A 24,281-nucleotide genomic window follows, 5' to 3' on the forward strand; every position below is an offset into this window, starting at 1 on the left:
AAGGTCCAGGATCCAGCCTCACACCTGGCCACCGACACTGGGCAAGTGCTCCCCCACTGCCTACCTCAGTCTCCTCAGCTGTAAAAGGAGATGGGGGTTGGGGGGGGGGTTCCTCTCGGTTCCCTTCCCCCAGGGCTGTTGTGAGGATTGCATCAGATCATTTCTGTGGTACTGAATACAAGCTTCTTCCCTGCCCCCCCCCTTTTTTTAGGTTTTTGCAAGGCAATGGGGTTAAGTGGCTTGCCCAAGGCCACACAGCTAGGTAATGATTAAGTGTCTGAGGCCGTATTTGAACTCAGGTACTCCTGACTCCAAGGCCGGTGCTCCACCCACTGTGCCACCTAACCGCCCTTTCCCTTCCCCTCTTAACCAATGAGAAAATTGAGTCAGGTCATCTGGGAACTGGGGTTCTCCTGCTTCTGGACCTGGATCCCTCCCCCCAACCCCCGGAGAGGTCTCTATGACCAGGCTGTGTGTCCAACTGTTTATCTTTGGCCTTCATGTCCAGTCCACAGGCATTGCTTAAGCACCTACTGCATACCAGACAGAAATAAAGGTGCCCCTCCCCCCCCAGGGGCTCCTGTTCTGCTGGGATTTAGAGCCGCTTTTTGTCGTTTCAGTTTGCAGCCATAGGCCCAACCACGGCCCGGGCCATGGCCAGTGCAGGTGTCCCTGTGAGCTGCATGGCGGAGCGGCCCTGCCCCCATGACCTGGCTGCTGGCCTCCGGAAGGCACTTCAGCTCTAGAGCTATCCAGCTTGGGAAGTCGAAGCCTCCAGCCCCACTGGGCTCCATCCTGGGCCAGCTTGGGAGACATGATAGGGAGCCAGGGCCCAGCCTCCAGCCAGCAGCGAGGGGGCACACATGTGAAATACGGACAGTACCTTGCAGGAAGAAATGAGCTGCAAGCATTAGTTACTCCCCCTGTGGTGCGCTCCAGGCTCTGTGTAAACTGCTGGGATGCAGTAAGTGCTTAATAAATGCTGTTGACTTGCTGAAACAATTTGTTTCCCAAGAGTGCCCTGTTTTTGTGTACTGCTTGGATCACGCCTGGAAACAGCCCTCCCCATTGGTCCCCAGGCTGCGTTTTGTGTTTTGTGAGTCTTGTCTTGACCTGTGGCTTTCTGGGCAGAGTAACTTCCAGGATGGAAACTCCCTCCCTTGAGCCTCTGGTCTTCCAGGGCTCATCAGCTCATGGCTGGCGTCCTGTTCCAGTGGAGGCATTGGAATCAAAACTAGAAGGTGCCAAAAGCACTTTAGTGTGAAAAGCACCTCCCCAAAGGTAAGGAGAGCCAGGGAGGCCAGTGGAGAGACCCCAGGACATCAGCACCGACTTGGAGCAGCTGCATCTGGGACTAGAAAGCCCTCTACCATTTTTGACAGCTTTGGTCTGAGGCTCAGATGTGGGTTTAGGAAGCTCCGAGACCAGCCAGTCGGCCTGCAAACATTAGCCACTTGGCATGTGCCAGGCCCTAAAAGCTGGCCGGTGCTGCAGAGGCTAGGGCACCAGCCTGGAGGTCAGACACTGGCTGGGTAGCCCTGGGCATGTTTGCCTTGGTTTCCTTTTCTGTAAAATAAGCTGGACCAGGCCAGTGGCACACCTCTCTAATCTCTCCAGAAAACCCCAAAAGGAGCCCCAAAGAGTCAGACCCAACTGAAAAACAGTTGACAAGTAGCAGGCCCCATGCTCAGACCAAGAAAGTTCAGAACTCAGGCCCTGTAAGGGAGGAGGACAGTGTGCAATCAGGGAGGGAGGGAGAAGCGGGGGTACAGTAGCAGTGCTACCGGGGTCTCCCGGGTGGTCGTGGAAATGGGTGCCACAAATGAGCTTGTTTGGCCAAGAGCAGAAGGCTTGGGGTGCAAGTGAGCTGCTGGTCAGTCACCGAACGAAGACTTAAGGAGTAATGGAAGGAGCTTCGTGGCCTAAGAGGCCCCAGAGCCCGGAGCAACACATGCTCTTGGCTGCTGGCGCAGGCCTTTGCCACCTGCCATCTCCCAAGGGAAAAACCACAGTTTTATCCTGTCGCTTGGATTTGGGTCCTCCTGATCCAGGGCCAGTGCTCCATCCGTTGTGCCATTTAGCCACCCCCGCCCCATAACTTCTCACTTGAAAGTCAGACCCAGAGGTTTTACATCCTGGAACTCTCCAAGAATTACGAGTCCGATGATCATCCTGTCTTGGGAAAGCCAGAGGAAGGGAGGGATTCGACTTGCCCGCCCACCCAGCAGGACGTTGCCTCATCCAGGCAGGACCAGGCAGCATCACCCTTGGTACGGATGATCTTCGGACTGACTAGGCTAGGCCTCGAATGCCAGACCCGCTGTCCACCGGTGGCCCTGGTTTTGAAGCTTCTTCAGCTTCATCGTTGCTGAATCCTTCCCTTTCCTGGCAGTCTTTGGAAGCCAGGTCTTCTGCCCAGCCAGAAGGCGTGAGGCCACCCGGGAGAGTCTGATTGGTCTCACTTCTCCTTAACCCTGGCTGTGGGCTTGCATCCAAATAAACAGAAGGAATTAAGGGAAAGGGGGCCGCTGGGAGGGAAGGCTGGGCTTTTCCTTTTACCACGGTTTTCCTTCACCACAGTAGAGGGGACATTAGGCCTGTCTGGTTCTCATTCAGGTTTTTTAGTGTCCTAAGTGGGGTGTTTGTGTGTGTGTGTGTGTGTGTGTGTGTGTGTGTGTGTGTGTGTGTGTGTAGACACACAAGGATGACTTCCCAGAATTGATGCCAATGTCCCGCTTGCTCCCTCATCCATGCAGCCATTCCATAGAATAAAGAAGCTTTACAAAGAGAAAGCGTTCCGACCCAGATGAGTGAGGTGGCCCAGTGGATGGAGTTGGGAAGACGGGAGTTCAAATCCAGCCTCAGACTAGTTGTGAGCTTGGGCAAGTCACTTAACCCTGACTGTCCCCCATCCAGGGCCATCTCCACTCATCCTGATTCATTTGTTTTTGCAAGGCAATAGGGTTAAGTGGCTTGCCCAAGGTCATACAGCTAGACAATTGTTAAGTGTCTGAGGCCACATTTGAACTCGGGTCCTCCTGACTCCAGAGCAGTGCCCTATCCACTCTGCCACCTAGCCGCTCAGTCATCCTGATTCATATCAGCACTGGACCCAATCAACTCTGGAAGAGAAAGTGAGGCTGGGGACTTTGCACAGCCCACCACTCCAATTCAGAAGGCTTCGCTCTGTGCACCTGTGCCCCACATTTCCTGCTTTGACCCTTTCCCCAGTGCCCACAGGCTTCTGGCTCGGTCTATGGATCTGGGCTTAACAGAAAAGGTTTGAACACTTTCTTCTTTGTGTTTCTGTTCGTCTCTTGGTCTAGCAGTCTTTTTTGATCTTTGCCAACTAGTTGTAGAGAGTTGCGCCATCCTGCTTGGAGACGCAGGGCTAGAATGAACGAAATTTGGCAGAGCCGAGAAGGGAGAGCGTTGCAGAAAGGAGACAAAGCAAGGAAAGCCCCCCAGAGCAGGAAGGGGGCCATCTCTGGTCTGTGGGCAGGTGAGGAGGCCGACGTCCCTGGAAGGAAGCGTGTGTAGGCAAGAGCAACGAAGGAGGGAAGAGCAGGAGGTGACGGAGGCCTTTGGAAAGGAGCCAGGAGATCAAGGGAGTGATGTAGTTAAAGCTGCACTTGAGGAGGACCACTTCCACAGCTGAGTGGGAGATAGATGGGGGGAGAGGCTTGAAGTGGGCAGCCCCCACCCCCAAGCCAAAGTCCCGACAGGAAGTCCAGGGTCTGCTCTGGGGGTGACAGTCAGAAGAGAGCAGGGGCCCCATTCAAGGATGTTGGAGCGGTTCCATCAGCAAGATCTCCCATGGATGCGAGATAGGTGAGGCAGTGAGGATGCTCAGGTTGGGAGCATGGGGTGTAGGAAGTGGGGCTCATACCCTTGGCTGGAATGGGAAGCGAAAAGGGGAACATTTGGGGGGAAAATAAGTTCAATTTCAGAAGGTTCTCAAGATAACTAATGGGGGACTGGAAACAAGAGCACTGAACCAGTAGGTGTTGAGTCACTGGCATAAAAATGATCACTGAAGTCCCGGCTGCTGATGGGTCACCAAGGAAAATCACGCCGAGGGAGAAGAGGGAGCAGATGCCCGGTAGATGCCTGCTGATCAGTGGCAGCTGGTGAGACCACAGAGGAAGGCGGGGGGATGGGAGCGGGTCCCTGGCAAGGGATGAGGGAGGGTGGACATCGGGAGGAGGGGACAAGGGGCCTTCAAAGATTTTCCTCAGCTCTGGTGTGTGTGTGTGTGTGTGTGTGTGTGTGTGTGTGTGTGTGTGTGTGTGTACTCATCCTAGGGTAGCACACTTGAGACAGTGGTGAGAATTATCACACAAGTGGTAAGAAGAAAGGGGGGTCTCAGCTATAAAGAGGGGGTCCCACCCTCCAGGGGACAGAAGCTCTTCCAGAACGGGAAGAAGGGCCAGGGGGCCTTGTGTCTGACAAGTGCCATGCCGGCAGCCGGCTGTCTGCGCCGGATGTGGCTGCTCTGTTTTGTGGCTGCCCCCTGGCCCACCCAGCCAGAAAAGATCTTCCACAGCCGAGACCACTCAGACCTAGAGGAGTCTACCCTGCACCAAGCGGGGCCTATCACCGACCTTCGTTCTGCTCAGGTAGGAGAGCCCCTGGCCACACCGGCCCCCCCACAGTCTCCCAACAACTCCCTACTTTCTAGGCAGGACCCTGGACATGAAATCTTTGCCCTTCCTGCGCTCTGGGACGCCCTCCGGCCAAGGTCTGCAGGCACAATCGTGCCAGGCTAGTTCACCCAGCCATTACTGTCCACAGGTGTGCCAAGAATACATGGGGTTTTGTTTTGTGGGAATGCTGAGATTTGTTTTCCTTTTATTTAAAACAAAAATTCCTTTTTATGTAACAGTTTCCCAGAAACCCAGTTGTCAATAAGCCCCTAGACAAGGGGAGAGTGGCCGGATCGTGATCGGCAGGTGTAGAGGGAGTGGGAGCCTCGGTCACTGAGACCAGGGGTCCATCAGAGAGCCGTGGGGCACACTGATGCCTTGTGTTGGGTCCCACAGACAGCAGCCACCATCAGCCCACCCCTTCCCCCTCCCCATCCAGCTTGTGCTTAAGAAGCCAAAGGCAGAGGCGCTCTTCACGGGCCCTCCCATGAGCCACTCTGTCCGCCGCTCTTTGTGCTCTTTCTTTGCTCTGCATCACCTGGGCCAGAGGGCTGGAGCTAAAGCTGGGAGGGAGCCCAAGGGCCATTCAGATCAATATGTGCATTTTGTAGATGCAGAAACTGAGTCCCAAGGAAGAGCAAATGTCACTGGTGGAATTTGAACCCAGGACCACTGCCTCTAAAGTCAGGGTTCTTTGGTCCCATTTTTCTTTCATATATGAAGTAGTCTCATTAAATGTATGTACTGTCTCATGCGTTCAGCCATTCCCTGACAGATGGGCACCTGCTTTGTTGCCTGTTCCTTGTGAAGGTTACTATAAACACTGGGGACACCAAACTTTTTCTGGCTGTTAGAACCTTCTCTGGGGTTCTCTGGGTGGGTCAATGAGTGTGAGCACTTCAGTAACTTTTCTTGCACCATCACAGTGCTCTTCATTGTTTTAATTTTCCATCAGCAATATAAATCTCTAAACATTTCAAGATACACAGAACAGAAAAATGGAGGGTAAAGCAATGATAAACTTCTACTGTGTTCTGGTTTTTTAGAAGATATTCTATCTACACACACCAATAGCTATGTGCCTCAGACCTCCCTCGGGCACGACAGCTAACCCCCAGGCCTCAATTTTCTAACCTGTAAATTGGGAATAATAATAGTAGTACCGCAAAGGCTTGTTGGGGGAGTTCAAATGAGGTATCTGTAAAGGGCTTCTGCCCATTTTAAAACTGTCTATAAAGGTTAGCTACTATGGATTTGTACCCATGTATGTGTGTCACATACATATGTGACCATACACCTAATAGCCTCCTGAGTCTTCCCTATTAAAATGTGATCTCCCAAAGGGAAAGGGCTGAGGGTTTTTGTTTGTTTTGTTTAGTTTTTGCAAGGCAATGGGGTTAAGTGGCTTGCCCAAGGCCACACAGCTAGGTAATTATTCAGTGTCTGAGGCCAGATTTGAACTCAGGTACTCCTGACTGCAGGGCTGGTGCTTTATCCATTGCGCCACCTAGCCGATCCTGGGCTGGTTTTTTTTCTCACAGCTCCTCCACCAAAGAATTTCCCCCCCTTTGGTTGGTGTCCTCGCTGGGGGGGGGTCATCCTTCATGCTTGTGACATGATCTTCCTGGTTCCCTTCTGTGTGATTGGGTTCTTGTGTCTAAATTGCCTGGTGAACCAGCACATATCAGCCCTTCGCATCTTACAAAGTTTCTTCACACCAACCCAGTGAGACAGTTAATAGGAATATGAACATCCACATTTTAAATAAATATGAGAAAAGTGAAGATGGTAGAAGTGAGTTGGCCAAGGTCACACACACAACAGATGGTTGGTTCATCAATTTACATTTAAATTTTTAAATTAAAAACTTAGGAGGGGAATGGCCATTGCCTTCAGATTTAAAGTGAAGAGACTAGATTGACCCAAAAGCCCACAGTTCTGATGGACAGCCATGGGGAAGTGGGTTCAGTATTGTTCTCCTTGGCCTCTTAGAAGGCAGGACTATGAGCGAGGGGCAGAACTGAAAGGGAAACCAGTTTGGCTCAATAGGAGGAATGTCATGGTCCAGTGGGAAAGGGACTGCATTTGAACTCGAATCCCAACTCTGTTATCCAGTCAACAAAGAATCTTGGCCAAGCCAACCTAACTCTCTTAATCCTGGTTTCTTCATCTGTAAAATGAGGGGTTGGACTACTTGGGCTCCTTTTTCCTCCAAGTCTGTCATCCCAAGCTATCTGATACCTGGAGTGATCCAAAAGTATACAAATGTATAGGGATATATGTGCCCCAGACACTCACTGGATGTGTGACCCTGGGCAAGACAGGTAACCTTCCACGCTTCAGTTTTCTAGTCTGTAAATTGCTTTAGAAGGGAGTGGGTTTCCCCATCATTCGAGGCCTTCACCTTCTAGGAATGTTGTGGACATGATGGGAGCCGGGATATTTTCAAATAAAGCAAGGACAACCCCTCTATCAGCTGCTAGAATCAAGAAAGGAATGGATAATACAGAGGGAAGAAGGTATGGAGAAAGGAAGAAATGAAGGAAGGGAAGGAAGGAGGACAACAGGGAAGGAAGAAAGCAAAGTCTTTTCCAAATACAAATATTTGCCCTTGTGCTAAGTGACCACCCATACTAAGCTGGGTGAAAGAACAGTTCTATTTTCCATTTCCTAGTCCTCTATGGAGATAATGAGGAGAGTTCTCCGAGTGAGATGCAGTTCGCTGGTACCTGTAGAGTCCTTAAGCTACAGCCAACAGAACAAGCCCGGTCTGACAATTCAGCAAGCTGGGTCCTGATCTTGGCCATCCGCCCCCTCCCCATCCGTACAATGGGGCTGAAGGAGATGGATGAGACTTCCAGGACCAGCACATAAGTGGGATCCTTTCTCTTGCTAAGATATCTAGCCAAGGCAGCAGGCTGCCTGAGAGTCAAGGACTGCCACGTGACAACTGGCTGCCAGTGGATCACATCAAACAAACATGAATTAAGCACCTTCTGTATGGAGAGTGCTGGGCTAGGGAGAACAAAAGCAAAGCCACCTTCCCTCACTGAGCATAGATTACGTTCTTCCCTGCACGACTGAATGAATAAAAAGATTTGTTATTATTAAGAACTTGGAATGTGCCAGGCCCTTGGTAGATGCTGACCACATATACCCATAAGTGAGTTCGAAGAGCAGTATCAAGTGAGTTGAACCTTGAAGGAGGAAAAGGCTTCTAAGGGTCCTTGGTACCTAGTAGGAACTTAATAAGCACCGGCATGGGGGATAAAGAAGGAATGACTTTCAGGCACATGGAACACTGTCACTTGCCTAAGGGGTCCGAGGAGGGAGATGGGATGTCCTTACTTCAGTTTGGCTGGGACATAGAATATGGAGAGAGTCATCCGTAAGGAGTCTGGAAAGGTGGCAGGCCTTGACTGGGCTAAGAGGCCTCCACGGCCCCCTTGAAGACTAGGCTCAAATCGTCCCTTCCGCAGGAGGCTTTTCCTGTGCTGCCTCGCCCCCATCCCACCCCCAGCCTTTCCCTTCAAAGATACCTGGAATCCATTCTCTGGGTGTTTCCCAGGTACCTGTGTCTGGACATGTGTCTCCTCCCTAAAACATAAGGCCCTTGAGGTCAGGGTCTGCTGGACACACAGCAGTCGCCTAATAACTTCCTGGTCATTTATTGATGATGAGCCCACAGAGTTATTTTGGGCGGCTCCATGTTTTCAGTTGAGTAAAAAGGCCAAGTTGACCCAGTCATCATGCTGAAGTGACGGTTTTATTTTTTTCTTTCAGTTGTTCTTGTCCAAATATGGCTGGACAGAAGAGTCCAGTGGGGGACTGGCTTCCTCCTCAGATATCGTGGGGCCCAGCCCTGCCGACAAACCTCCTGTGGAGCTTCAAGCTCTCCCTCGCTTTCAGGAGGCGCCTTCCTTTCCCCGGCGAAGAGGGAAGTTCCTGGCTAGACCTGGTGGAGACCTAGGCCTCGTGCAGGCCATCGCCAAGTTCCAGTCATTCAGTCGCTTACCCGTGACTGGCCAGCTGGACGAAGCCACCCTGGCAGCGATGAACCAGCCCCGGTGTGGCGTGCCTGACCGCCAACTCCCACAGAAGCCGGCCCCACTGCCAGTGATTCCTGACCCTGGCTTGGAGCAAAAAGACAGGGGAAGATGGACAGGCCCAGGGTTCAAAGGGCGTATGAAACGATTTTTGCAAACCCTCTGGCCACAGCAGGAGCCGAGGCACCCCTCCACCCCGGCCCTGAGAGCTTTCTCCAAGAGGCTGCTGAGGTGGAGGCTGGTCAGGGAGGGCTACAGCAGCCAGCTCTCCATCGAGGAGCAGAGGTTCATCTTCAGCCTAGCCTTCCGGATGTGGAGCGAGGTCACCCCACTCAAATTCAAGGAGGACCGCCTCTCTCCTGCAGCCCACATCGATATCAAACTGGGCTTTGGAAGAGGTGAGTCTCTTGGCCAGTCGGTCAGCAAACTGACCATCAAGCAGCACCTGGTTTCCAAACCTATCTTTGCCTTATATTTCTTACCTCCAGCAAACTATTCAGATTCCCCCCATGCCTCAGTTTCTTCATCTACAAAATGTGGTGGGTTGTGGTGTGGATGGTCTGAGGACCCTTTGAGGTGGCACTCTGTGATCTGTAGACCCAGATCTATGATCCTGGCCTCAGCCTTTTTCATCTGTACAAGGCAGGAGTTCCGGCTTTAGTTCTCTGCTCCCATTCTTTTAAATATGTGGCCCCCACATATTTATCAGCCCCCTCCAACACAAAACACACCTTGGAGTGACCTTGGAGTCAGGAGGATGGGAATTCAAATCTGGTTTCAGACACTTGCTGCTAACTGCGGTCCTGAGCAGGTCACTTCACCCTGACTGCCTCGCATCCAGGGCCATCTCATCCTATTTCATATCTGGCAATTGGACCCAGATGGCTTTGGAGGAAAAAGTGAGGCTGGGGACTTAGCGCAGCTTCCCCTCACCCAAATCTAATTCTTGTGCTTGTCATGGCCTCACCTCCCTGATGTCATGGTCTTCTTCAAGAATGAAGGACAAACATTATTCCATTCTCACCAGGACGACACCTGGGCTGCAGCCGGGCCTTTGATGGCAGTGGCCAAGAGTTTGCCCATGCCTGGCACTTTGGGGACATTCACTTTGACGATGATGAGCACTTCACATCCCCCACCAGTGACAACGGGATCAGTCTTCTCAAAGTAAGAGACTTGCACTGACTGAACAGTAGAGACTGTCCCAAGGCTCCCATCCACTAGAACCACAAGCCAAGCTCCCCATTTCTTTTCCCATTAATAACTAAGAGTTTTGTTAAAACCCAACAGCCCACTGAAATTGAAGCAATCCAAGGCTTATTGATAGGCTATCATCTTGAAAAGCCCAAGATGGAGAATGTGCTGAAGGTGACTGTGTTCCTCTCCTAGGTCGCAGTTCATGAAATTGGTCATGTCCTAGGCCTGCCTCACATGGACAGGATGGGATCGATAATGCAGCCGAACTATATCCCCCAGGAGACTGGGTTTGAATTGGACTGGGCAGACAGAAAAGCAATACAAAAACTGTACGGTAAGAATGTGCCCCATGGAAAGGCGTCCCCCAGAGTGCAGGGCACCAGCCTAGGAGATGCCCCCAGGGAGTCCTTGGCTAGTACTGCCACAAGGAAATGTGTGACCTGAGGCATGGCAGGGATGGGGGAGTGAAGGAGGCATCAAACACATGGCCAGGGGTTCTAAACTGGGCTCTTCCTGCCCACACCCTGACTGTTGCATCTCTCTAAGATGCCCAAGGGCAGAAGATGAAGAGGAGGAGGGGTGGGGGATGAAAATGGGAAATGAGGATGTTAGCCAGAGTATAGAGAGAACATTGAGATGACAGAAGTGGGTTCAATAATGGCTCTAATGACTCATCTATATCCATCATCTATCACCTTCCTTTGACTGTCTACTGTCCTATCTATTCTGTCAGGGGAGTGAGGTTGACAGCACTGGCTTTGGAATCAGGAGGTTAGTGGTTTGAATCTGCTTGACTCTCACTAGTTATGTGACCTTGGGCAAGTCACTCAATCCTGACTGCCTCGAATCCAGGGCCATCTTCAGTCATCCTAATTCCTATCTGGCCTCTGGACATAGATGGCTCTGGAGGAGAAAGTGTCAGGTGACTTAGCACAACCCCTTCACTCAAAACTCAATTCATGTGCTTGTCATGGCCTCACCTCACTGATATCTAAGTCTTCTTCAAAAATGAAGGACAAATATTTTACCCATCATCATTGTCCACCTCTCCACCCTCTAACATCTGTGTCTGTCTGTCTGTCCTAGCTTTACTCTCTACTTGTCCCATTGGCATCTCCAACTCGACCTATCCAAAGCCAAGCTCGTTATCTTCTCCTTCAGGCTTGCATTAGCAGGGTATCACCCTCAATGCCGCACTCTCACGGGCTCCTGTTACCCTGTTAATTGGCAGACTTTGTTGCTGCTATTTCCCAAACCCACCATCTGTCCCACAGTCACTGACCACCTCTTAGCTGGACTATGGTAAAGTCTCCTCGTCTCAAGGCTCTGCTTATTACAGTTTATCCTCCATGGAGCTAAGAAGTGACTTTCCTAAAGTTGGCTCCATCACCCCATAACTCAATAAATCCTAGTGGTTCCCAATGAACTCCAGGAAAAAAAATGTCAACTCCTGCCTACCCCGAAATTCAGATCTTTTTGTTTTAGGTTTTTGCAAGGCAATGGGGTTAAGTGGCTTGCCCAAGGCCACACAGCTAGGTCATTATTAAGTGTCTGAGGTCATATTTGAACTCAGGTCCTCCTGACTCCAGGGCCGGTGCTCTATCCACTGCGCCACCTAGCTACCCCCGAAATTCAGATCTTTATAGCTTCCAGTCTGGTTTCCCTCACTCCTCTCCATGCATATTATCATCTGCCATACTTTCTCCCATCTCTGTCTCCCATGTCCGTGCTGCCTTCCCCTTCCCTGCCCCAAAAGTGAGGGCCCTCTTTGCTTCAACTGCCTTGTACTCATTTTGTAGTCTGCCTCTAGGCTTTTTAAGCCCTTCACCACCTGAGCCCAATCTAGATGGTGGGACTACTTCAAGTATTGAAGTTGGAGTCAAAAAGACCCAAGTTCAAATCTGGTCTTAGACACTGCCTCAGTTTCCTCAATTATAAGATAGTGTTCTTAATAGCCCCTCCATCCCAGGGAGCACTGAGCATGGGACCTGGTACACAGCAGGCTTTTATTAGTGCTTGTTCCTTCCCCTCCCCCATCCCACCCAAACAGGCCTCTGCTTAGTTTGTCAGGACCCTCACCTCATTCTGTATATCCAGGCCTTGAGATTGGCACCCCCAAGTCTGGGATGTGCACTTGCTCTTTACATCTGTCTGGAAGTGCTCAGACTCACCTGATTGATGCTTCTCTCCATGATTGTCTTTTACCTTATTCACTTTGTGTTGTAGAGATGGAAGGATGAACTAAAGGATGGATGATGGATGAATGGAGATATGGATGATTAGAGGGCTGTACGGACACATGAACAAATGGTTGGTGGGATGGTTGGAAGGCTAGCATGGACAGATGGATAGATGTGTTTGCTGGCTCCTCTATTAGAAAACAAGGTCCTTCTGAGTAAAGACTCATTTTCTGTACATATACCCACGATGCCTATGCAGTGCCTGGCATATGACAACTGTTAGATATTATGAACATACCTGTCTAGATACAGGTGCTCTTCCAAAAGAAAGTTCCTTTTGGGGAAGGACTTTCCCTCTTGCTTTTATATCCCCAGGACTTAACCTGGCACCTCCTCCAGGGCGCTTGACAAATTTTTGTGGATTATTCTCCAACAGGTTCATGCGAAGGACCATTTGACACTGCCTTTGATTGGATTCGCAAAGAGAAAACCCTTCAAGGGGAACTGGTTGTGAGCTTTAGCACATACTTTTTCCGCAGTGGCTGGTACTGGCTTTATGAGAACCGCCACAATAGAACCCGCTATGGGGATCCAATCCTTACCCCTATTGGATGGCACGGAATTCCCTCTCGTGATATTGATGCTTATGTCCACATATGGACATGGAGAAGAGACGAACGTTACTTTTTCAAAGGTAGGAGTTCTTTGCGGTTAGTTCCATTCCTCCCCTTATTCAGCAATTTGATTAATCCAGTTTGAGGTTTTATATGCATGCCCCCCCCCCCCCCCCGACCTTGGGAGAAGACTAGCCTTCTGAAAGAGGCTGGAGATGACTGAGTCCTCCTCCCCACTATGGTGACTATCTTAAGATCAACAGTGAACTTCAAAAAAAAAACACAACTATGTTAATCTGATCTTAAACCACACTGCCTCAGCTTAATTTTTGTTCGCTTCTCCGACTTAACAGCTTCTGTATTCCATTGGTCTCCCCAGCTCTTGGCATGTAGGAGAAAGTGGGCATGAACCTGTCCCAGTCAGGGCACTTCAGGGGTCTTGTGGTCAGCTCAGGTCCTGAATTCTAGGAAGTGGCTCCTCTTGGTCATTCCAGGGAAGATTCCTTTTGAGAAGCAGGCTGGTCTAGGTCATAGAACTCTACAAGTACTGATTAATGGAGATGAGTCACCTGAAACCAGAAATAATGATGGAGAGCAGAATGGAAGTCCCTTCAGGGCAATGGCAAACTCATTTTTTTGTCTTGGAACTCCTGGCACAAAGCACCCTGCCTAGTTTATAGCAGGTACTCAAAAGGCTTTTGGTTGAAGATGCAAAAATCAGAAAAACAGGTCAATTATAATCAGGAACTCAAAGCAGAGGTAGCGGCCTGTTTTAGAGAAGTTGAGGAAGACCTTGGAGAACGCAGGCAATGGGAAAAGGGGGGGACTCCAGGTTTGGGGTGGACAAAGTTGGCACGTTTGTGGGACTGATACAATCAAGAACATGAGATTGGGTCAGAAAGCGGAGGGAGAAGGTTCAATTAAAAAACAGAAAAGCATCCATTAAGCGTTTTCTGCATTCAGGAGCAGTATACCAGGAGCCAAGGAAGAGACAGCCCCTGCCCTCACAGTGCTCGCATGCCAACATCTCCCATTCCTAGAAGCCAGTTCTCTCTGGCTGGGCCCAAAACCTCAACAGTTCCTGCTCGCCCTAGCTCCAGTCCATCTCTATCCATATTTTTCAGAAGCGCATTACCAATTCTGTCAAATGCTCCACTAAAATCTGGGAAAAGCACAGCCTTCCCCCTTGATGGGATCCAGAAAGGGAGTGGGAGTGGGAAAGGGCCCTTTTCTTTATTCACAGATGTAGAACTGTAATAACAGCCTACAAGCTTTTGCCAGAAATTCAAGTCAAGCTCAACGTCCAATAATATGGACACTTCATTCTCCTCTTTCTAAAAACCTGGGACATTTGCCTCCCCCCCTGCCCCAGACTGAAGGCACTTTTCTGGACTCCAAGGTCAGATCACAGAGTTCCCCTAGGATCCCCTGCCTTTCCCCACACCCTGAGGAACCTCAGACACCTCAGTTACCACGAGGAGGATGCACCCTTAGAAGAAACCTTGAGAGATCATCTGGTCCGTCCTACAAAGGGGAAAATGGAAGGGCTTGAGGAGGCAGGGAGGGGACTCTGGGTTTGCTCTTCTCTGGAAGACAGTTTCCAGAGTCCTTGCAAGTCCACAACTCCTCCATCTTATTTAGAACCAGTGAAGACCCAACCACAAGGATGGGGGAAGTCACAAATACAAGAGTGGGAGTTTTGTTGTTATTCCAAATGAAAATGTGTTTTCAAACTCGCAAAATCTTCCTCCATCTTCACTCAAACAGAAATGAGTAATTTGATTAAAAACAGAGGATTAAGGTTTTTACATCTTCAAGTCTCCTATGGCTCAAAGCGTATCTTTCAGTGTCAAAAACCCCAGTGTTAAACCCTCTGTCTTACTGTTTCCTAGCTGAATAATGATGATAATGGCACCTGTCTCTCTGGGTTGTCAGGAGGATCAGAGTTAATAACTGTAAATCACTTAGCCCAATCAGTATCCAGGCTACGGCAGGAAATGCGAGGATGTCACCTGTTTCCACAAACATCTCACATTAAACTGCTCATCTCAGATCCTGACCCAGCAGAGATGTGTTTCTCTAGGTCCTTCTGTGACTAAGGAGTTGGACACAGGTCTGAACAGCTCAGCCCCAAGTATCAGCCATAGGGATTTTGAATCTAAACTCCTCTGTTCAGAAGAGAAACCTAAGGCCCTAAAAGGCAAATCCCATGCAGAATTTGAACCCAGTTCTCTTGCTTTCTGTTTCAGTAGCATCTTCCACTGTATCAGCTATGCCAGAATAAAATAACCTTGAAGGCTGCTTCAGGAAGATGGAGTAAAGACATTAAAATAATAGCTAAAGGCAGGACTGATGAGGACACGTGGGAAATCCTGGGTCCTGGATGTTCACTTTCGATGCTGCCTTTCTCTGCAGAAGCTGACGCAGGGCCCATGCTGATACTCTTATTGTACTTCTGTCCCTCTGCCGGGTTATTAGGGAATCACTACTGGAGGTACGACGGTGACAACGACCGAGCCTTCACAAAAGATGAACGAGGGAAGAGCTATCCCCAGTTAATCTCAGAAGGCTTTCCTGGCATCCCAAGCCCACTGGACACTGCCTTCTATGACCGAAGGACCCAGTTCATTTATTTCTTCCGGGAGTCTTTGGTAAGTATAAAGTCTTCTCTTGGGTGGTGTTGCTAAAAGTCATCCGCAACTTGAGTCTGCAAAGTGACCTGGTCTTGCTTTCCTTTGTGCTCCACACAGGTGTTTGCATTTGACGTGGACAGACGTCAAGTGGTTAATTCTTATCCAAAGAGCATGGTCGATGCTTTCCCACCAGTAGCTCCCCTAAACCATCCTTTCCGAAACATAGATTCGGCCTACTTCTCCTACGCACACAACGCCATTTTCTTTTTCAAAGGAAATGCATACTGGAGAGTGGTGAATGACAAAGACCGTCAGCAGAATTCTTCACTGTCTTTAAACACGCTATTTCCAAAAAAGTATATCTCTGAGAAGTGGTTCGACATTTGTGACGTTCATCCTTCCACACTGAAAATGAAGGAGCAAAATGCAGACAGGAATATCATCTAGGAAACGTTCAGGTAAAGAGAAGAGAGGGTTTTGTAAGAGCTCATTGTGAAGAGAGCTTAAATGGCCACAACTCCCAAAGTTCATCTAGTGGAAAGCATCCCTGAAGGTCCACAAAGTTTGTGCTCATGTTTCTCACCCAGACACTGGACCTTCTGTGAGAGGTCAAAGGAAAGGCTCCTCCTTCTGGTTGGTTTCTGTAAACAAGGTTGGATCACGGAAAGGACAGTGGGAGGGAAAAGTTCCTGGGGAAAAGAGAAAGCCCTTCTTCCAAGGGGAAGAGAACGTTAGCACTCAAGGGGATGAAAACCGATCTTACTGAAATACAAATCATGGACATATACATATACAGCTCCAGTGATACAGGAAGGGACATGGTGGTAGTCACATTTGAACTCAGAGCCTTCTGATGCCAAACTCTTTTCAGAACCCCATAGAACAAGTCACCAATTTACTTTTTCTGAGCAGTTTCCCCCGCTCATTTTAATGCCTTCATTTTCTTTTTTTAGGATGGGATAGCAACTTGTAACAGAATGGGCTGACACAAAAGATCTCAAAGCACAGTAGGAAATTGACTTGGCTGATTTTTTTCCCTGTTAATAACCACAACTGAGACATAAAAAAAAAGACCATTTCTCATCTAAAAAAAAATAGAGCTACAGTATTTGATGTGGAATGACTTTAATGGAAGATAGGACATCGAAAAAATGAAAATCCCCAAACGCCAAATTTATATGAGCATTTGCCCCTGTATAAGTCCTTGATTTGTTTTTAATCAGAAATGCATGGGCAGAAACACTCAGTTCTGTACACAGTTACTGAAGACAGAGATCACAGACCAAACAGACGTTGGCCCAGAACCAACTGGAACAGGCTGACTTGGGCAGGCCATGAAACAACTGCCACTGTGCCTCTTTCCTTGTCATGAAAAGGCCCCAACAATACATACCAAGGAAATTTTCTCCATTGGAGTTCCCAGGAGACACCCATGGTTCTGTATGTTGAGGCAGAGGCACACAGAAAAGGAAGACATGCCCCAAAACAGAGGGCAGCCTGGAAGGGAGCAAAGTCCTGCTGAGTGACCTCTAATCCTGCAAGCTGGCCTTGGAGGATTTCTGGGGTGCCTTCCAATTCTAGCATCCTAAGTTTCTGATATGTGACGTCTTGGGAGATTTCTGCTCACAGACTGGCACCAAACCCTCAGAGAAGAGATCACTATTTTAGAACAGGAGACATGGCAAGTACCAGACACCCAAAACTGTGCTTTCCCAGAGTTGGGATTTGCTACAAGAGGAAACAGATCCAGTGTTTTTGATGAAAAACTTGATTCTACAACTATAACTTAAAAAAGGACATAGGGTGATTTATATAAATATGTGCCGAAGACTGATGGTGAGGATCCCTGTGATGAAGGGAAGACAGTGAAGATGAAGTGATAACTGCCCTCACCATCTCCCATCAAACCCATTGTCGGTTATCATTCTGAACCCCCTTTTGTAGTGGCATTTTAAGAAGCCCTCTGGGGAGTGAAGCAAAACTGATCCGACAATTCAGTCCTGTCTGAGAGCAACAGTCATCCCATCCCTGATCCAGTCCCTCACTGACGCGGCTGCTACAGCCAAGCGCACAAGATTTTATGTTAAAAATCTGTATTTGCTTGATACTTTTTAAGTGTTCTTGTAAAGAAACAAACCAACGGGGTCCAATGGCAGCCAACCAGGACTACCGGTGGTGCCTCAGGCTTCCTATCTTGCTCAACCAGAAGTTCCTCCTACTCAAATCAGCCCTAATGGAAAGGGGCTGAAAGGGGAATGCACTTCAAAAGTGGATACATCTATTTTTAATAAATAAATTTGTTTATTTAAAATATCTTTCTTGCCTTTTATTCACAGTTTCGAGTTCAAAAAGAAAAGAGGGATAATAGTATCTTCTTTCTTGATCAACTGCCATATTAAGTCAGAGTAGAGCTAAGACTTTTGGAAAGTGAGATAATCAAGCAAACTGCCCAAGAGCCAAATTGTGTTTGAAAACTCCTGTCTTGAAGCTTAAAAAGGCACCTATTTGTGCACGGTCACAGCTGTGTGTGGGCCACGTGAGCAGCTCCTGAACATACTCGACCCAAAGACTCTGAGAGCACTACTCTGACCCGAGGTTGACTTGCCTCTCCCTCCCCCTCCCATCTGCCGAGCTCAGCTCATGCTGTTTTTGGGAGTCTTAGAGTCTGTCCAGGCCTTCAGGGAGAGTCAGACCAGGCCCCCATCTCAGCACCTTGAGTGCCAGTCCCCCCAACCAGGTCAGAGACTGCCTATCCTGGGACAAGGACAATGGTCTCTCCTGTCCTTCCTCTGCAGTCCAGATGCACAAAGCACCCCAAGGAGGGATGGGCAGATGGATGGACGGACAGACAGCCCAGGCCCCCAAGGTTACAAGGCACTGATCACGCTCTGCCATCAGCCGGTCCAGCCGGTCAAGGGGGCGGTGGCGTGGCTTCGCTGGCCTCTTTGCCAGCAGAGAGTTGACCCATCAGGTAGAGGACCACATCAATTCTCTCCAGGAGGGTGGCATGCTGGTTGGCAGTGGCCCTCAGGAGGTGGGAGTACACCTGCTTGTTGGTCTTGAGCAGCCCTTCCTCATCTTCGCTGTGACTGCTGGGAGAAGGAGGAGTGGTTAGTAACACATCTACATGCACAAGCTGTGTCTCTGTCCACCTTGGCCACCCCATCTGCTCTCCTGTTCTAAGTCAACAAGTTCTAAGTCAAACAAGTGGACTTCTCTGGAACACAGAGGAAGCCAACTTGGAGGACAGAGGTGTCTTAGACAGATGACCTCACAGGGCCATCCTGTCTGGTTTTAGCAGCTGGGGGGGTCAGTCTATCCATCTCCAAGGTCTCAAGCCTGGATTTCTGGAGATCCTCACTCTAGAAGAGTCCTAAAGTTCAGGAGAGTTTCCACGAGATTTCCCACTTGTTTAAAGAGAGTCTATTGACTGTTTTACTCAAAATCACCAAAGAAAGCTGCATTAACATGGGGCTAGGAAACTAGGAAGGCTGGACTACAAGAGGATGGCCAAGCAAACAACAGCACTGGGAGGGAGGGGGAGCAGAGATTAGAGGCCAGGCCTTCCAGGCATTTCTTCCCAAATGCCCCCTTTCCTTGACAGTCTTCAAGACCAGCAGTTCCTATATGAAAGAGCCATGATGAGGATTTTTAGGGAGTTCATTAAGGGAAAGGAGTCAGAAGGAGGATTGCAGAACAATTCAGTGAACTCTGTATGGCAAAAGAAAAGGCAGGGTGTGGGAGAAGGAATTCCCTTGGACTGCTGATACCTGTGGCTGGTGTTTGTGAAAGACAACCAACAGGTCAGAGACCTCAGAGAAGCACCTTATTCTACTCTCTCCATCTCACAGTGATGTGCCCAAAGTCCTAAGTAGTCAGGGAGCAGGTGGCAGCTGACCTCTGCCCAGGCTGCTCCCACCAATTATGCTGCCATAAGAAAATACCAACAGTGGACTTCCAGTCTTACAGTTTATGTTAAACAAAGGATATCCATACTCTCACTTGAAGGCTAATTTGATGGGTGGAATGAAGAGAGCAGGACAGAAATGCAACAACAGGGTGAAATGGTCAACACTCTAACCTCACTGGGTCATTCTGGCTATCCAACTACCTAATTCCCTTGGCAGCTCAGACCATGACCATCATTTATCCTCACTGGTAAAAACCAAGAACTCAAGCTCCCTCCTGTGCAGCAGGCCTGTCTGACCCCTGAGGCTGGGTCTCCCAGAGGCCTTGTTGACTTCTGGTCAGGCTTCTAAATTTGAATTTCTTCAGTTGACTGAAGCACATCAAGAGTTTCATTAAAATATGCAAAAGAATATTAACTGTTGTCTGATTGTCTTTTTGCAGAAGATATTCTTAATATTTTCTTGCTACTAATCTGACTAAATCCTAAATTTTCAGATCTCTTCAAGATAAGCCCATGGTATCATGGTTCCTCCATGGAGATCTTTCCAGGGTCACTACCTTGCGAGTCATCTGCATTTTTGAAATAGTATTTCGTTACAGCAAAAAACTTCAACATCATCATAAAGTTCAGCAGTCTCCAATCTGAACACCGAGCATTAAAACAGATTACAAAACAAATGAAATGTGATAAAAAACAAGAGATAGCATTTTAACAAATTGACGATGTGCAACATCCGCTTTCTTAAACAGCCTTAGCTCCAGAAATTTCTGAATTAACTAGCTAAAACGCAACAAAATGTCTTACTTAACTGAGTCCAGGGGTAGTAAGGCTCTCTCTCTGTCACATACAATAAAAAGGAAAAGATATAAAATAATCAGTCATGACAGCAGCTGACTGCTCTACTTTCCATGAAGCTCTGAGAGCTATGTATGTGAGTGGACAGATGCTTCAAATGAGCCTGTTGTGATTGTTCATGATGGCTCACTTTCAGGGAACTTCCTCACCTACCCAGAGAATCAGGAGTAACACATTTCCCTCTTGAATGAACAGATTTACAGATTATTTTAGTATTTCATTTGAATGTTAATAAAGAAAAATGTTCATTAGAAACCAAGCTTCTCCCCTGCCAACACTCAGATACCTCCTGAAATAACAGAAATGTACTACTTGCTGGAAGAAAAGGATCCTAAGAATAGTCTGCATTTACTTTGCAAAACCTGAACAAAATCAACATACAAGAACTAAACTAGAACTGTTTCAGATGACTGAAACTGACTCTAAGCAACCTGAAAAAAAAAAAAAAAGAAAAAAGCTGGTCCACCCCCAAGAAAAACTCAGAAGTCTCTATCCACAACCTCTCAGCTGCCCTGAGAAACAGAAAATGGTACCAGAGATCTGAACCATTAGTCAGTCAAACATCCCATATGGAGACTGACGCCATCTTGTGGTTGAGCTTAGACCCTTGTCCAGCAGGCATCACTGTTGCAGCCACTGCCCTTACATAAGCAGGACCACGAAGGCAGCAGCTGAACAGCTTCAAGGACCAAGAGCAGGATGGACCCAGCCACGTCTAGGGTCGCCCCAATGCTTCCTTCCTGACAGCTTCCCCTGTTCCTGAGCAGATGGAGCAACGCTGAGGCTCTCTCCACAGAAGGATCTGCAAGTTACCAAAAACTGGACCATGTCCATGTTAGCCAAGTCACAGACCAGATGCTGTGAGGATAGGACTCTAAATACCACCTTAACGCCCACTGGTTTTCCATCCATGGATGAGTCAACCAGTCTGAGTTTCCTCATCTGGAAGATGGGCATATCTACTGTACCAACTCCACAGAACTAGACTGAGGCTCAGCTCAGAACTAATTTGGATTTGGTGCTTTGCAAAACTTTAAGCTACTCCATAAATTATCATTTCTATGTCATGGTGATGAAAGGCACACCATGGCAATACTTTTCATTTTGACGTATGTAGACTGTCATCTAGGGAGTAAATATTTTAGACTCCCAACCATGTAAAATCTGTACAAAAGAACATTAGAAATTCTGTTTCAGACACCTAGAAAAAATGATGTTGATGGTTATTGGGAAACAGAAGAAAGCTCTATGGCTGTCCTCCCGAGCAGCCTCAGCCCCAAGAAGACTCCCTGGGGAGAAAGGGATTCATAAAAGGGAGAAAAAAAGCCACACCTTCAACGAAGCTTTCTGATCCCTCTCTCTATGGCCAACTCCACACACTAGGGAACAGAAACATGGCCATGTGGTGGGGGCCTGCAACTCAACTGACCTCATTTTCTTTTTGGCCGAAGACAGCAGCTTGATGGAATGAAGCAGGACGAAGGCCAGGCGAGACTCAAAGATGCCGAGCAGCTTTATGATTTCCTCTCGGTGAAGGTTTGCAGCTGAGGGCTCAGGGACTGTGCTGCTTTCATCACTCTTGCTCTGCAAGGAAAGAGTCATCCTCAGGTCAGCTCTGCGCTCTCTGGAATCGATGTCCTGGGGCCAGGACCCAGGAAGGAAGCCACAGTCACTTCCTGTCTCCCCACATGTCCTTGGGGCAGGACCACTATGGCGGCCACCCTCGTTCACTGTCCTGCCCACTTTTCTCAAAAGGGGAGTTTCTGTCCAGGACAATGGCTATTAGTTTTTCCATAATGAAAGTTTGGCCCAATTAAAGAACTGGTGCACAAAGGTAGGTTAGAGCTCTGCCTTTGGTGAAGAGAGGGGCTGGGTCTACCCTGGGATAATTGCTCTGAGGATGGCTTCTGGAAAGCCTCGACATGCAGATCAACACCTCAGACGTAATGAGAATGGAAGACCCTAACCCATCCACCACACAGTCTGGGTCAGAAGTCTGTTCTGACCAGATTGAGGGGCTCCCAGGGCAGCTGAGGTGGAGCTTAGGCCTCTTTCCTTTAAATTCCTTTAGGTTTTAATTCTAATTCCGTCCTGTCAAGGCTCAAGTGTTTTTCTGGGGACCACTAAGTGGGCCACAATGATACCCTTGATGATTTTCCCTCCCCACCAGAGAAGGCAGCTGGGGGTGCAGTGGATACAACCCTGGCACTAGAGTCAAAAAGACCAAGTTCAGATCTGGCTGGGTGACTCTGAGTGAGGCACTGAAGCCTGTTTGCCTCAGTTTCTTCATCTATAAAAATGAACTGAGAAGGAAAAGGCAAACCAAACCACTCTGGTGTCTCTGCCAAGATGATCCCAAATGGGGTCATGAAGAGTTAGACACAACCAAAGATAGCTCAACAAGACCAATACCAACGACACCCCCTCATCTCCAGAGCTTCAGGATGCAAGACTCCTAAAACCAAGGTCTACTGAGGCACCACCAGAAGGGGATGGTATATATTTTGATTTGGCAAAATGTTATTTACAAAACATATCACCAATATCTGCAAAGCAAATGCTTCAAGACAGTGCTCGGTTCATGGGCCACCCTCAGTCATCTATTTGGTTCATTCCATCCCCATTATAATCACTCTCCCTGCTTTTCCTTCGTAGTTGGGAGTCAGGTGACTCTGTCAAACCCTGAGAGATCCCCTCCACTGTAATGCTACCCATCACAAAAACATGGGCGTGATCACCCCACAGGGCACCTGGGTGCTCAGACTGGACAACAAGCCGAGGCATCTCCTGGGGAGCTTCAAGCCCCTGTGGCTCCTCTCAGACGTGGTCTGCCCACAAGGCAAGACTGGCCTTCATTCTATACATCTATGCTAAGACTTTACCTGACAAAATCACCCCAGCTGTGTAATTGTTTTGGTAAGTCATTTGTAACTTTGAGCTGGGACTGAAGTGGGTTTCTTTTAGGATTACATTTTCAAGAAACCATAAATAAAATACATGGAAGATAAATCCAAAGTAACCAAAACTACTCAAGTGGCTAGAAGGGAGGGTCAGCTCCTCCCAGAGACAGGGTCCCGCCCTGAAAGATTGTGACCTGGAGAATGGTCACCATCCTTTGGGATGGCAGAGAACCAAGAGGTTTCTTTTTCAAAAGAGCAAACCAAGCCCTTTCTATAGCAAGGAAGGGCAACGTCAGAGTTTGGTTTGGCTTCTGGGTCGACTCTTAGTCCCCCCCATGCCACACTGACCTGGTCACCCTCCTCCAGGAGCTCTGTTCTGATCAGCTGGAATGCACGCTCAGTCTTCATCATGATGTCCAGGGCACCAGATAAGGTCTTTAATTTTCCTGCATTGCTATTCTGACCTGCAATATGAGACACCACAGCATTGCCAGTTTTTCTGGCCCAGGTAATGAGATCATGAGACGACTGTACAGGAGTCACAGGAGCCACTGAATGACCATGGTGTAAGAGCTGAGACCCGACTTGGGGGGGTGGCTAAATACCTCACTTGACATGATCCAGAACAGTCAGGCGGGCTTAAAAATGATAGGAGGGATTCAAAACCACAGAAGGGAAGCAGAAAATACCACCAAGGGGAAAGACCTGAGATGCCTGGGAGCTCCAGGCTCGCAGATAAGATAGAATGGTGCAGAACTGGCATCAGTCACTAGAGGGTCTGTTCTAAGGATTTTCCCTGGGACAACATGTCTGTGCTTAAATAGTCTTCCCTCCAGCCAGTCCTTCCTTGGAATTGGAAAACTCAATTGGTCTCCTCAGAGCACCTACTAGGTGTCAGACCCTTCTCCCTCCTCAGGAAGGGGTCAGCCCATTCTCCACAATCTGGAGTCTCCTGAGAGCTTCCCAGAGGTGGGTTATTGAAATTAAATCAATGAATCAGGAGGAGTCTCTAAGGCTGCTCTGAGTTGATATTAAAAGCATCATCTTTCCCTCTTCAAACATTCATTGATTTGCAGGAGGACTAACCCCTACCATGTACATAAAATCGTGGTTGCACACTGGCTATGCCATCTTAAGCATGGGAGGGAATTCTGGGAAGGGCCAGAGGCCCTAGCAGAGTTGGGGGGGGGGGTCTTTATCTTTCACTTATTTCAGGGCATCTACAAGGGCTTAACAGCTCCAACTCTGATCGTGGCTAAAACAACTTTCCACCAATTTCCACTTCGCATGGGTAGAACAC

General features: G+C 48.6%; 3 protein-coding genes across 13 annotated transcripts in view; 2 read left to right on the forward strand and 1 right to left on the reverse strand.

Annotated features, from left to right (window-relative positions):
- UROS (uroporphyrinogen III synthase) overlaps nucleotides 1-1,002 on the forward strand; it is a 38,253-nt gene extending 37,251 nt beyond the window's left edge. For all 4 annotated transcript variants that reach the window (XM_074232207.1, XM_074232203.1, XM_074232205.1 and 1 more), the window contains one exon: nucleotides 621-1,002. In XM_074232207.1, coding sequence (XP_074088308.1) covers nucleotides 621-746 — 126 coding nt within the window. In that variant the 3' untranslated portion in view covers nucleotides 747-1,002. The remainder of the gene's footprint in view (nucleotides 1-620) is intronic.
- An 85-nt stretch (nucleotides 1,003-1,087) lies between these two features.
- MMP21 (matrix metallopeptidase 21) lies at nucleotides 1,088-24,190 on the forward strand. 5 transcript variants are annotated; one of them, XR_012477667.1, is made up of 9 exons: nucleotides 4,044-4,130; nucleotides 4,305-4,619; nucleotides 8,430-9,090; nucleotides 9,720-9,859; nucleotides 10,082-10,223; nucleotides 12,506-12,763; nucleotides 15,162-15,334; nucleotides 15,434-15,949; nucleotides 16,270-24,190. XR_012477667.1 is itself a non-coding variant. In XM_074232198.1 (9 exons), exons 1-8 carry the CDS (start codon nucleotides 4,107-4,109, stop codon nucleotides 15,761-15,763), a joined length of 2,043 nt encoding a protein of 680 aa, XP_074088299.1. In that variant the 5' UTR covers nucleotides 4,044-4,106; the 3' UTR covers nucleotides 15,764-15,774; nucleotides 16,270-24,190. The 5 variants fall into 5 exon arrangements, 4 of the variants coding, with proteins under 4 accessions (XP_074088300.1, XP_074088299.1, XP_074088298.1 ...); XM_074232198.1 differs by having other exon boundaries at nucleotides 15,434-15,774; XM_074232199.1 differs by having other exon boundaries at nucleotides 1,088-4,130; nucleotides 4,397-4,619; nucleotides 15,434-24,190.
- EDRF1 (erythroid differentiation regulatory factor 1) overlaps nucleotides 16,425-24,281 on the reverse strand; it is a 36,253-nt gene continuing 28,396 nt past the window's right edge. For 2 of the 4 annotated variants that reach the window (XM_074232193.1, XM_074232191.1), the window contains 3 exons: nucleotides 23,330-23,445; nucleotides 21,511-21,665; nucleotides 16,425-18,405 (listed from right to left, as the gene is read on the reverse strand). In XM_074232193.1, the coding sequence (XP_074088294.1) occupies nucleotides 18,228-18,405; nucleotides 21,511-21,665; nucleotides 23,330-23,445 (449 nt within the window). In that variant the 3' untranslated portion in view covers nucleotides 16,425-18,227. Of the gene's footprint in view, nucleotides 18,409-21,510; nucleotides 21,666-23,329; nucleotides 23,446-24,281 lie in introns of all 4 variants that reach the window. The other 2 variants (XM_074232192.1, XM_074232190.1) reach the window with 1 other exon arrangement.

This window comes from Macrotis lagotis, chromosome 4 (assembly GCF_037893015.1).
Source record: "Macrotis lagotis isolate mMagLag1 chromosome 4, bilby.v1.9.chrom.fasta, whole genome shotgun sequence".
Taxonomy (NCBI): Eukaryota; Metazoa; Chordata; class Mammalia; order Peramelemorphia; family Peramelidae; genus Macrotis; species Macrotis lagotis.